General features: G+C 43.8%; 2 protein-coding genes across 4 annotated transcripts in view; both read right to left on the bottom strand.

Annotated features, from left to right (window-relative positions):
- LOC147689044 (serum paraoxonase/arylesterase 2-like) overlaps positions 1–13,150 on the bottom strand; it is a 130,392-nt gene that overhangs the window by 15,009 nt on the left and 102,233 nt on the right. For all 3 annotated transcript variants that reach the window (XM_086941934.1, XM_086941936.1, XM_086941935.1), the window contains one exon: positions 7,265–7,393. In XM_086941934.1, coding sequence (XP_086798060.1) covers positions 7,265–7,393 — 129 coding nt within the window. The remainder of the gene's footprint in view (positions 1–7,264; positions 7,394–13,150) is intronic.
- LOC147689045 (serum paraoxonase/arylesterase 2-like) overlaps positions 1–13,150 on the bottom strand; it is an 856,840-nt gene that overhangs the window by 741,492 nt on the left and 102,198 nt on the right. The gene's annotated exons all lie outside the window — the stretch shown is intronic.

Below are 13,150 nucleotides of genomic sequence, written 5' to 3'. Positions count from 1 at the left end.
GGGGACACCATTCACCTGCAGGGCGGTGCCTCTGGCTTCCCCACATGGTAGGGACCAGATGTTGCCTTCAGCTGCCAGAACCAGACTCAACCTGACAGGACGTCTCCTGCCAGGCGGCAGCTCTTCCTCGAGCCTTTGGACTCCGTTCCCCTGGCCCGGTAACCAGCACTGGTACAGGCGTAGTCTTGTCACGCTTCTCTGGAACAGGTGCTCCTCTCCCCAGATTACAGGGACACACGGCTGCAGGTGGGGTACTCAGCCAGCTCTCTCTCCTTGCTTTAGTGACACCCCTACTTAGTGTGTTTGCGCTGGCTCATGGCAGTCCGCTGCTGCAGGGTCATTCCTTTGCAGGCACCTTCATTCTCACCCACTGGGTGAAGCGCTGGCAGGTGTGCCTTTGGCACAGGCTACACTTCCCCCTCATCAAAATTCAGGGCTGCTGCACCCTCCCACACAAAGCTGATCCACTTGTTGCTATTGAAAGTATAGGGCCCTAGGTCTTCATGCAGCCATACAAAGGACATGGGTACATACTTGGGGTACCTTGAACTGGCACAGGGCACGAGTGCCCGCTCCCTTTTATTGGCAGGTTCACCTGACTGGTGACACATGTGATGGATGTGTGTGGGGTGGGTGTAGAAGCCAGCCCTCTGGGAGTGGCTGGTTACATAAAGGTATATGCTGGAACACTAGACTGTGTCCAGCTGAGCACTACCTCCATGGTTTGGTCAATTGTGGCTATATTTAATGAATAGATTCCTTGTTCCAACCAATATCGTTGCTGACATAATCCTTCTTTAGGACAATAGCACTATTTACAACCAAATAATTTCCATTTACAAGATGACAGATAACCAGGTATTGGACCTTGTAACAGAACAGAGTTGCTGGTAGTAAATCAGCGCAAACGGCTCCATTCAGTGCGGAAAACCAAGCTGACATTCTAATTGATCCTGCTGCTGCTCTAGTAAATAATCTACCTGAGTGGAAACATATCTACTCAAGAAGCAGCCCTCGGAACGTAACTGCCTGTGAATGCCTGCAACTTCCAGTATTCGAAAATGGCAATATGGGACCGCAAATCCAGCGGTGTCACTAGGGAGTCGCGGGGGGTGCGGACCGCACCTGGTGACACCATCACATGGTGTGACACCAATCTAGTTACGCTGTGTAACACAGCTCTGCAGCCTCGCCTCTGCTCTTCTATGCTTTATAATCAGGAGGAACCTTGAGCCTAATGAAGTGTTGTGCCTCTCTGACAAGCGCAGAGTCTGCGCTCCCAGGCTCCTTGATGTCATCACTGAGTATCAGCCACGCCCCCTCTGCCGGTTAAATGATGTTGATGGGCTCACGCTGAGCGGGATCGGACCAACAGACGAGCGCAGCTGCAGTCAGTTCCTGCAGCCACCAGCGCGCTGTAAGCACTGTCACAGAGTCCCAGGAAGTTGCCCGACTAGGCCTCAGAAGGCCGCTTTGCCTATGTTACATTTCAAGAGTGGATTTCTTCATGTGAGCTCCGTGCTGCCTACCCACCCTGGACTCGGAGCTCCTCTAGCATGCTCGACAGACGACTAATGTCGCTGCAGAACAAGCTGGTCGTTCCTGAGGTGAGAGCCGAGTGAGCAGTAAGGCAAATGCCTTACTCGGAATTACTGCAAACTAAGTTTGGCATTTGGTTAATAGGCTTCTCCTGCGTTTATATCCACTGCAGGGCACACTATGTTTTTTGGTCACGTTTTTTCTGTAAAAAACCCTCATTTTAGACGTTTTCAGCCCCCATTCTGGCCAGGCCCCCCTTCCTGTCCCTGCTGCACTCGAAGGTGAGGGCGAGTGTGTCGTCTTTGTCTATTTAAACGTTTCCACTCAGTGTCGCGCGCACAAATTCAAAGCGCATTTCATGAGTTTATTTCAGTCACTTTGAGAAGAGTCGAGAACTGTGAGGGAGAAACCATCGGGGTGGAGGGGGGGAAGGCAACGAGGAAAGGGTTAAATGAGCAGCAGGCGGGGAAGGGGGGTGCAGGCAGAGGAAGAGATGGTGCAGACGGAGGGGAGATGGTGCAGGCAGAGGGAGACATGATGCAGGCAGAGGGAGAGATGGTGTAGGCAGAGGGGAGATTGTGCAGGCAGAAGGGAGATGGTGCAGGCAGAGGGGAGATGGTGCAGGCAGAGGGGAGATGGTGCAGGCAGAGGGGAGATGGTGCAGGCAGAGGGAGAGATGGTGCAGGCAGAGGGAGAGATGGTGCAGGCGGAGGGTAGATGGTGCGAACAGAGGAAGAGATGGTGCAGGCAGAGGGGAGATGGTGCAGACAGAGTGGCAATGGTGTAGGCAGAGGGTGAGATGGTGTAGGCAGAGGGAGAGATGGTGCAGGCAGGGGGAGAGATGGTGCAGGCAGAGATGGTGCGGACAGAGGGAGAGATGGTACAGGCAGAGGGGAGATGGTGCAGCCAGAGGGTGAGATGACCATGCGGTAAGTCGTGAGGGGGTGACACCAACCCTTGTGACGCCACTGGCCAAATCTCACTTGCATTTCTACAGGTTGCAGGAAAAAATCCTGCTATGGGCCGATTGTTTGGAATTTGTCAGGAACTCCGCATTACAAGAGTAACCCAGAGTCCCCAATTCATGCCAGTTCCGGTTTCTGCACACCCCTACTTTTTATTGTCTCAGATACATGAGGACAAAGACTGTTTAATCAAATGTTTGCCACAGTAGTTCTTGTAAAAGATTACAAAGTCAGAATGTCTACCTAAATCCAGCCACAATCCATGCAGGCAACAGCAGTGGGACAGTGGGGCCGTGTAGAGGGGTATTTTCCCTCAGTATTGTCCCTCGAAATCCCCCCTTACTCGACCCCACCTCCCCACCCTAGTTACCTGCATGGACTGGGGCTACCTACACTTGTGAACTTGACATCTGTGATGCAGGTTCGGTTTCAAATGTAATCTTATCTCCCTCTACTACAAACTAAATCTGTGGAAATGGTACTGGTGGATCATGAAAGCTTTGGACCTTTCATACTTTTGAGTCATAATTGCAAGTATTTCAATTTCAGCTGTTCCTACAAGGAGCAGGGGTCTTTCCATGAGACAAGAGAGGAAAGGACAATTCAATTGCTGCCAAGCCCAGTAATAAGTCGGCATAGTTGTGTAAGAGTTAATAGCAGCTATCTAGGGAAAGACATTCTGGGGCATGGGAAGCACTTCCATTACTGCACGCCTAAAAGAGGCACCATTTATCTTTATAAAAACCAGCGAAAAAGATATCTTATAAATCTCCGACCTGAGCAATAATACCCACTCAGTGTGTGACATATTTGAATCGACCGGGGCTGCAGGTGACATGATGTCAGTCTTAGCCATTAGCCATTGGCAAAAAGAAGCAATGAGAGACATACAAAGCATTTCTACAAAATGGAATAAAATAGACAGAAATCTGTGCATAAGATGAAAACACCGGGTCTAGTCAAAATGCAATGCATGTTTGGAGGAAAAGCATTGCATATGCTGGAAACACCTTTGTAGCGATCCTGGTACTTTGGTTAAAATACCAGAAGGCCATGAAAGAAAATGTTAAGGTCACTGCAAAAGGCAAACAGACTCAGAAAAGTTCCTCCCTCATCTTGCATTCATTATGGGAGGGGAGATAATCGGAAAACGTTGACTGAGTTTGGTGACAAGTAGTGCAGGTATGCTTAGACCACTCACCTTCACTGCCGTTCTTTTTGTGAAGAGCAGAGGGGCAGGACACACTTTCAAGGCATTCTTTTAAACTTTTATTGATGTGGGCTCCACCTGGCGTTGAGTATGTATTGCGACCACAAGAGTCCCAGAGTTTATATGCACCAATAACAGTTGATATTGGTGTCCCGTTAAAGGAATTTGACTTGGGTGTGAGCAATGCCCTTGGAAGAGGTTTGAAAGACATGATTGAAGGAAGGGCAAGCCAAAGTAGTTGGATGAAATATGGCACTATCAGGCACTGACGGTGCCACTAAGGATAGAAAACCATTGTCAGGCACTGACAAAGAAAGTACGTGGCATACCTAGATGCAAACTGAGTGTCAGAAAGGAGACTCGGAAAGAGAGAAGCTAACCATGATACAGGGCTTTATGATGACACTCTAAATTGATGATTAGACACATTTTTGTGTAACAGGAAGGCTAAAGAGTTTACTGAAAACACTCAAAGGTTGATGGGAATGCTTGCAAATAGTCTAATCACCAGCAATAGTGTGGGCTACCATTCCACCCCATTGTTGTTTGGCCCCTGTGTTACCTTATACAAATCAATACTGACCCTGCTCCGTGTGGGAACAGTCCATACTGAACAGCCAAGTGGGGCACCGTGTAGAAGGGAACACAAGTAACTAGTTTTTTTTTTAATGTATTGATGAGTCAAATGTTAAAAGAGATGACAATGAGATATGGGGTAAATCAGGTCACTAATCTCTTTTATTTAATGTACATGTCCAGATATTAAATGAATAACTAGTAAATTTAAGTGTCAAATTCCAGAATTCTGCTGATTATATCCAACTGGTATTACATCTCTTAGAGGACCTTGGTAAGGGCACACACAGATGAGAAAGTACTAAAATATTTTCTAGGATATATCTCAATCTGCGTAGATTTAAGGAAAGTCAGATTGAGCTTCTGGCTATCGGCTCTGGTTACTGGCTAAAAAATGATCAATGTGCATATAAGTACTTTAAAGTGAGCTAATCATGGTTTGATTTTAACTAAAAAAGTATTAAATCTGGAATTTGTTCTAGATTCACGCTTATCAATGAATAGTCAAGTTAGCAATGCAATCATTGTCCTCAACAGCCATCTTAAAATATTGTAGATGTGTTGGTTTCTATTAGAGAAGAATGACAAAGCCATTATTGGTATGAAATTGGGCTATGGGAATGCTGTATTCACTGATACCTCTCAAAGAAATTTAAGAAAAAGATTCTTGTCAGGTGGGTAGTTCAGGACTCTTCATATAGGTACCTCAGGCCAGTATTTCCTTAGAACTTGTGAACAGTTTTAATAGTTCTAATTGGAACCAGTTTCTCTACTTAGAGCCAATGGATGCCTTTCAAGCCTGGTATGATGTGATACTTTTTCTTGACTTTAAGACACATCTTGGTAGGCTGTAGCAACTGCAACGTGTTTATGCGATTTTTGGGGAAATGAATAGATAATGGAGTAGTAGTCCAGAAGAGCCAACATTTCTCCTCAGCTGTATTCACTATTTAGTTTGAAGTAGTGGGCTATCTCTCCAAAGCATGGGTGCTTGACTACTAATGAATGTTAACTTGGAGTTGACTTGGGACATTAAAAAGAGATACGTATTAAAAATCACCCCTACATTCCCAGCCCTGCCCTGAAGTAAATGTTTGCATTCACTGTATGTTCATCGACAAATATTTGATGAAAGGACTGAAGGAGTCAGTTTAAAATGTCTGCGAAACCAAGCATGAAGCAAGCTGCAGTGCAAGCAATCAGAAAGAAACTTAAGACCTGAAATTAGAGACCACTTTGCACATGGGAGACAGCATTGCCAATCCCTGTAGAATTGATGACATTAAAATTCTTTGTTCAATGACTTTTTTACTATCGCATGCTTTACTTATGGTGCATTATCAGGTAGGTGCATGGTTTCAATTGTTTGGGAATATAATTGAGATAGAAGTGAATGAAATAGAAAGACATTTAAGTGAAAGCTGCAGAAACTATGCCTTGGACACTTTTGTGGAATCATCCATGAACAGGAGAACACAATACTTCCTCTTAATTTACCATAACTTATAAGTTTTGGTATCTAAACAGTACAACAGAGAGAACACTTTTAAGATCCCACCAACAACACAAGAAATAAAACAGCATAACAAAATAGTAGTTATATATAGAAGAAAGAGGTACACTGCTAGCCATTAGAGGTCAGCATAATATGTACACTTTGTACTACCCAGTGTTCTTTATGACAAAGGCCCGTTAGACTTTAAATCAAGATCACCAAACACACACCACTGAAAACACGTATTTCATTCAATACCACCATACAAGTAGTCCTAAGTTACAGCGGTACTGGCTTCAGTGTTATAGAACACTTCAACTTCCTCTCTATGTTGAGGAGGCCCTTGCATCCATCAAACCCAACAAGTATAGTAGATCAAACAAGATAGCCAGTAGGAAAACACAACATCATCCTATCACAAGACATCACCGTCATGTCCTAAGCCATTGACACCTAACTCATCCTCTTCCTAACAGACAAGACATTCACCATCAGAACCAACTTAACCAACTGCATGACCACAGTAGCAGGCTAGATGTGAATTAACTGCCTGAAGCACAAATCCAACAAGATGGAATTACTGGTCCTCGGTAACAAGACATCCCCATGTGGATCTACCTGGTGGCTGTCGGAGCTAGGGCCAACACACACCCACAGACCACGCTAGAAATCTAGGGATCATCCTAGAACGACAAGCTCAACATGATGGCTCAAGTCAATGCAGCGTGCATCTTCTGCGTCCACATCCTGTGCATAGTGCGAAAGATCTTCATATGGTTGCCTCAGAGCACCAGATGAACTGTCGCTGAAGCACTCATCGCCAGCAGGCTGGCAAAACTCTCTAAGGTGGAATCTCCAAACATCGCCAACACTGACTCCAGACCATCCAGAACACTGCCGCAAGACTCTTACTTCACATCCCATGCCGCACCCACATTACACTGCACCTTAGGATGCTACACTGGCTACCCATTCACAACTGCAGCCATTTCAAACTTCTCACACACACATACAAAGCCATTCACACCACAGGACCAGAATACCTGAGCAGCTACATGTACTTTTACCAACCCACTAGACACCTTCGCTCTGCCTCACTCTCACTCACACACACTCCCTGCATCCGCAAAAGCAAAACTGGAGGTTGCCCATTCTCCTACATCACACCTAAGAGAGGGATTGACCTACCTCTACAAATGAGAGCCTCCGCCTCACTTGTTGAGGTTCTCAAGAAGCTAAAGACCTGGCTCTTTGTATAAGCAGCTTGGTGACCACACACCTAAACACTTGCCCAATCACCTGTATACCCTCTTGGGTGATTAGTGTACTATACAAATCACACTGTAACATAGCATGGTATAACATATCTTAATATATAATGTACATTAATGTGAGAGTTTTCAGTTCACAACAACGTGTTACATATGACAAATAACAACAAAAACAATTATAATATTTATGAATAGTTTACAAACTAACCACAGATCCAGGAGGATTTTTGGGGTCATATTGAAGGACTCTCAATAGATCGATATGACATGCCATCCAAACATCTCCTGTTTTTGGATCAAGGCATAAATTATCTAGTAATTTGTCAATTTCCAACTCCTCATAAAAGAAAAAAAGAATTACAATTATACAAACAAGCAAATAACGTTTGCACAGATTATTTTTGATGCAAATACCACACATTGTTCTACCTTCTTCTGATGCTGATGTTGCTATTATTGGTAACACTTTGTAAGCAGTATTTTTGCAGTTAGAAAGTTTCTTTGAGAACCACCCTTACTACGGATAGTTCAGTACATACAAAAAATTATTTGGAGATGACACAGACTGGCCTACCTAATTAATAAACATGAGGTTGCTTGCAAATTGCAAATCACTTCAATTGGAGGCCAAACAGGGATGGTGGCCTGCTGGAGTCAACAGACCACCATTTCTGTGAAAGCCCCCCAATAAAAGAAACTTTTATTTTAAATGCAGGCCGTTTTCTTTAAAGTAAACTAGCTTTATTTGCAAATATCTTTTCCTTTTTTAAAGTTTGCCACTGCAATTCCCAAACAAACTTTTTTTAAGATTCACAAAAAGAAAGGGGGTCACCATAAGCACCAATCCCTTTTGCTAATGCATTACCACCCCAGCTCAATAACACAATTTTTCAAGTTTTGTAACCGGATTTGGGTCACAAAACAATGATAGACGTCCTGGTTGTATGGTTTATATTTTTTTAACATTTCCGTCTCTATTTATCCATATTTATTTTTTGGTCAACTTATTGGTATTTATCCATATTTATTTTGCATCTTGAGAGCAAACAGAGTTGTAAAATGGTATAAATCCACATTTATTTAACTATTAAACCTGCACTCATACTTCGATGACTTTGAGTTTTCGCAAATTAGGCAGCCAAATATAACAAAACACACATGGAAATATAGCATTATATACAAATATATGTTAACTAATGCCTGTATTTAAGGAAATCTCATACTGTTTTTTTAACTCGACATACTTTCTTTCTGTTCAGCTGTTGGCCTGGAATTCTTGAAGGACAGCATGGAAAGTCACTCACAAGTAGCACACTTTTCTGTATTTTTCCGCTTTTAACCCCTTTCATGCTGATGACAGAACGGTTCCGTCATCAGCATCGGTTGAGCTGTGCTGATGACGGAACCGTTCCGTCATGACTCCGCCCGCGCAAGGCGGAGTCAGCACATGCGGAAAATACGCCCTGCACGGAAGGGGTTAAATATAAATACAGGTAGAAAACATAGTAAGGCATATTAGCAAGGGCCATATCGCCGCTTTAGCAGCACTTTTTGCCGCTAAAGCAGCACTATTTTTATCGCCCTATCAGCAAGCTGTCGCTAACAGCTGTTAGCGACAGCTTTCTGGCAAAAGCGACCATTTTGGGGGCCGATTTGCATGTCAGCGATATTTATCGCTAATGACATGCAAAGTAGGCGTACCCTCCTAAAAGACCATAAAAAGAGCCGCTAACAGACCTATCGCCTATTAGCAATGAGGCCCCGGACCCGGTTAGCAACATAAAAAGTCATGCTAACCGGGGCTATGGCAGGAAATTTTACACCTGCTAAAAACCTGACTTAGCCATTATACTCAATGGGAGGTCGATTCTAAGGCTGAATCCACCCCTGCCTATTAGCAAGGTTTACGCTAGCGATAACATTTTATCGCTTTTTTGGTGGATTTCGCCGCCATCGCTGGATCTTTGATCGCACTGGAGAAAAACATTGGTAATAACGCGCTATCTCCGCAATAAGATCCAGCGATAGACAGCGATAAAAAAATATGCGCTAAGCGCGATTTGCGATATTTATCACACGCCCTTGCTAATATGCCCCATTGTTTTCTGTCTGTATTTATCTGTAAAAATCAGTAAAAACGTAAAACTGGGAGCCTCATTAATGATACATCACATACTGAGTGACAATTTCAAAGGTATGCCTAAAACAAGCTCTTTTCAAATTGCAAATTGGTATCCATTTGCAAAGCCATTTTAAGAGAGGGTAAAAAATGACCCACTCCTAAAATGGCTTTCGTACATTCAAAAAAGCATTGTAACAATTGCAAACACTGAATCAGAAGGCTTCTAACTGCTAAAATGCTTAGTACATCTGGTCTACAATAACAAAGGCTTGAACTTTACCACCTAGCTAATTATATAGCTGGGAGCAACAAGGGTGTACTGGGAAATATTTTGTAAGAATTTGATACTGGCTATCAAGTCATTTACTTGAGCAGTAATGGGCCAAAGGTGAGTCTTTTGAAGAAAAGATTGGGTTGAATTTGGAAACATCCAGGTCCCACTCTTCTATTCTTCCTTTCCTCTACAGATTTCCCCTGAAAAGCATTGTGCCTGAGAGGTTTGCATGCAGCAGGAGCTTCAATCTGAGCAGGTCAATAAATCATCCAAGCAGACATTCATGAAGCAACTCAACACTTGCCATAGGAAAACCCCCTGTCACTATAGCCTAGCTGCATCCTGAGCGACAGCCCCTTTACAAATGTAGTGGCTTGATCTTGCATTCTGAGAAAAGCCGTTTGTACATAAAGCCTCTTGTGCAGCAGAACATATGATAAAAATGAAGGTTATCATATAGGAAACTGTAAACTAAATAGTGCAAAAAAGGTGAAAATATTATAACACAAAGGGCTTCATGTATGAATCCAGCTTGCAAAGTAGGGATGTGCAATTTGCATACCAATGGCCAGATGTACATAGACTTCAGTTTTCAGGCGTGGCTTGCACAGCTAGGAGCCGTGGGGTGGTGAGGCGGGCGAGGTGGGGTCGTCGACAGACAATGGGATACGTAAAATTAAACTGAAAAAAATAATAAAACCACTTACCTTGTGCGTACCAAGTCTGAGATGCAGCCAGCGCAAGGTAAGTGTTTTTTTTTTAAATTTAAGTTTACCTATCCCATCGTCTGTCAACTCCGCCCACCCCTCCCTGTCCCGTTCCACCGCTCTTACCTGTGCCGGCTGCGCCTGTCTCGTATGTGATTTCCTAATAGTGAATTTTTGTGATTCGCTATCAGGAAATCGCAAACAACTATGTACAACAGTGTGCTTATTACTCATGAGGCAGATTGGAGTTTGCGACTCATTGGGAATGGCTGGCACTCAGAAGGATGGCGGCTTGTTGGGGGGGACAGTAAACCACCATGTCTGTGAGTGCTTTTTAAACACAGCAGTTTTGTATTTTGAAATGCATCCCATTTACCTTAAAGGAAAACAGGGTGCACTTAGAAACGAAAAATGAAAAGTTTCCTTTTCATTTTTTAAGAGTAGGCAGTAGCTTGTGGGACCACTGCCTACTCTTACAAAAATGTTGGTGCCCACATTAACAATGGGGTAGGGCACCCCTGGGGAACCCTTTCCATTTGCAAATGGTTTACCACCAATGGAGAACGCTTTGCAACCGCATTCCCAGTCACAAAACATTCCTGCATACCAGTATGACTAGCAACGCCCTTGATCAAGGCCCTTCCTAATAACGATGCGCAAACCCATTTTGCCATTCTGTAGTAGCTTACCGAACCGCAAATAGGGCTTTGTACGTGAAAAATTGCTTTTTACAGGGCACATATGGCCTGATTCTGCGAATCAGGCTGTTTGTTATCTGGAAAAAGATTTGTACATCTGGCCCTACCTGATTTGCAAATGGAAATGCTATTTGTATTGTGACCTATTAGTCAAAAGGATGCATTACTAACAGTGGTGTAGCACGCACATAGGCCATCTGTGGCGGTCCCTGTGTTTGCCGCCCTGCTGGGGCCCCTTCAAGCGGGGGGTTGCTGGCGGGTTTTTTGCATTTGCCACCCCATGCGGCTGACTGAAGAGCGGCGGGAGGCTACCGCCTCCAAAACTCGCACACCCCCTTGCTATGCCACTGGTTACAAATTGTTTATTTGCAGGTGTTCTCAAAATGGCGTGGCTTATGAATATTGATAGGTATGTCACAATTAGCAACCCTTGTGATTGTCTGTGAAGGCAGGCATGGCAATTTTCAAAGGATAGTAGACCTCATTCCTGAATTTTGGGAAACAACCTTTAAAATGCAATCATTACAATGCACTACCTTTACAATGCAGCTGTTACAACGCAACTGCCCTTACATCGCATGCCATTATATCACATGCCATTACAACGCATGTCACACCAACGCATGCCATTACAACGCATACCATTACAACGCATGCAATTACAACGCATTATTAGTGTGGGTATGGGTTTTGGGGTACATGGGGATAGTATTTTTACCCCTACACTATCCAACACTTACCCTACTGTTGTACTCACTGGAGTAGGAATAGTAATTTTTACCCCTACACTATCCATCACTTACCCTACTGTTGCACTCACTGAGTGGGAATAGTAATTTTTACCCCTAAACAATCCAACACTTACCCCAAAAGTATTATGCGTTGTAATGGTATGCATTGTAATGATATGCGTTGTAATTAGCGGAGGGCGGAAGTCGCGTAATGGACTTTCGCGGGGAGGCACAGAAATTGAACCAATTTCTGTGCCTCTCCGCAAATTTCCGTTATGTGGCACCTGCCCCGGCCTCCCGCCTCCCTCCCGCCTTCAATATGAAAAAGATTAAAGCCTTAAATAGGATTAAAGACACTTACCATATAGCAGGGACATCTCTTCCGGGTCAATTGCGCCTTCTTTTTGAAACTGCGCATGCGCGGGAGCCTGCGCATGCGCATTCTTCACCAGGATTGCGCATGCACAGGCTCTCGCGCATGCGCAGTTTCAAGAAGAAGGCGCGATAGACCTGGAAGAGATGTCCCCAGTATAAGGTAAGTGTCTTTAATCTTACTTGAGGCTTTAATCTTTTTATTATTGCGGGCCGGAAGCGGGCGGCCAACTTCCGTTCCGCCCCCGAGTGTGCGGAAATTTGCCCCGTTTTTCCGCCTTCTTTGCCGAAGGGGCAAATTACCGCACATTCCGTGGGCGGAACGGAAATGTCCGCCCACCCCTAGTTGTAATGGTTGTTTCTAAAAATGCGTTGTAATGGCATGTGTTGTAAAATCATGCGCTGTAATGGTTGTTGCGATGTAAAAACTGCATTGTAAAGGCATGCATTGTAATTGTTTGCGTTGTCACGTCATATATTCCTGAATCTGCAACATTTTTGTAAAAGCATGATAAGTCCACTAAAGTAACAGGTGCAACTGTTTTAAAAAAATAAAAATGTTTCTCATTTGGAAATACTTTAGGGAACCAAGGGCTAGATGTAAGTAAAAAGGTTGTACCGATTCTAAAATACCGAATTTTACTGATTCGGTATTTTAGAATCGGTAAAACCTATGTAGGTAATAATTCGGTATTTGATTCGGTAATTACCGAATCGGTATTTACCGATTCGGTAATTGCCACTAATTCCTATGGGCCATGAGGTTGAACGTCTTTACACTAGCCACATCGCAGTATGGCATTGTACAAGGTCAGAAGCAAAGATATCCATCCATCCATCTACGAGTGCCTGTATTTCATTCCATGTCTAAGACCCACCCTACCTTCCGAAGGCACCAAGAAAATAAATACCTAAAATAGGAACGATTTGAGAGCTTCCTGGGATTTGTCAAGTTTAGAAGTCTGCCACATATGAATAGGAAGTGAGTTCCAAACTGAAGGAGCCAGGGTCGAGAATGCTTTTCCACTTTTCTCCTAATGTTTGATTCTTTTACCTTAAATAAAACCCGAATTAAGTGGAAAAATGTAAGCAAATTTGTCATTGCTCTTTTAATTAGGGAAAAGGTTGCCTGTTGTCCCTACTGGCTAGATACGGCCAGTAACAGGAACATTTTAAAGACTTGTCTGTTT

Source organism: Lissotriton vulgaris, chromosome 10 (assembly GCF_964263255.1).
Source record: "Lissotriton vulgaris chromosome 10, aLisVul1.2, whole genome shotgun sequence".
In the NCBI taxonomy this organism is placed as follows: Eukaryota; Metazoa; Chordata; class Amphibia; order Caudata; family Salamandridae; genus Lissotriton; species Lissotriton vulgaris.
This window is presented reverse-complemented; position numbering and strand designations above follow the sequence as displayed.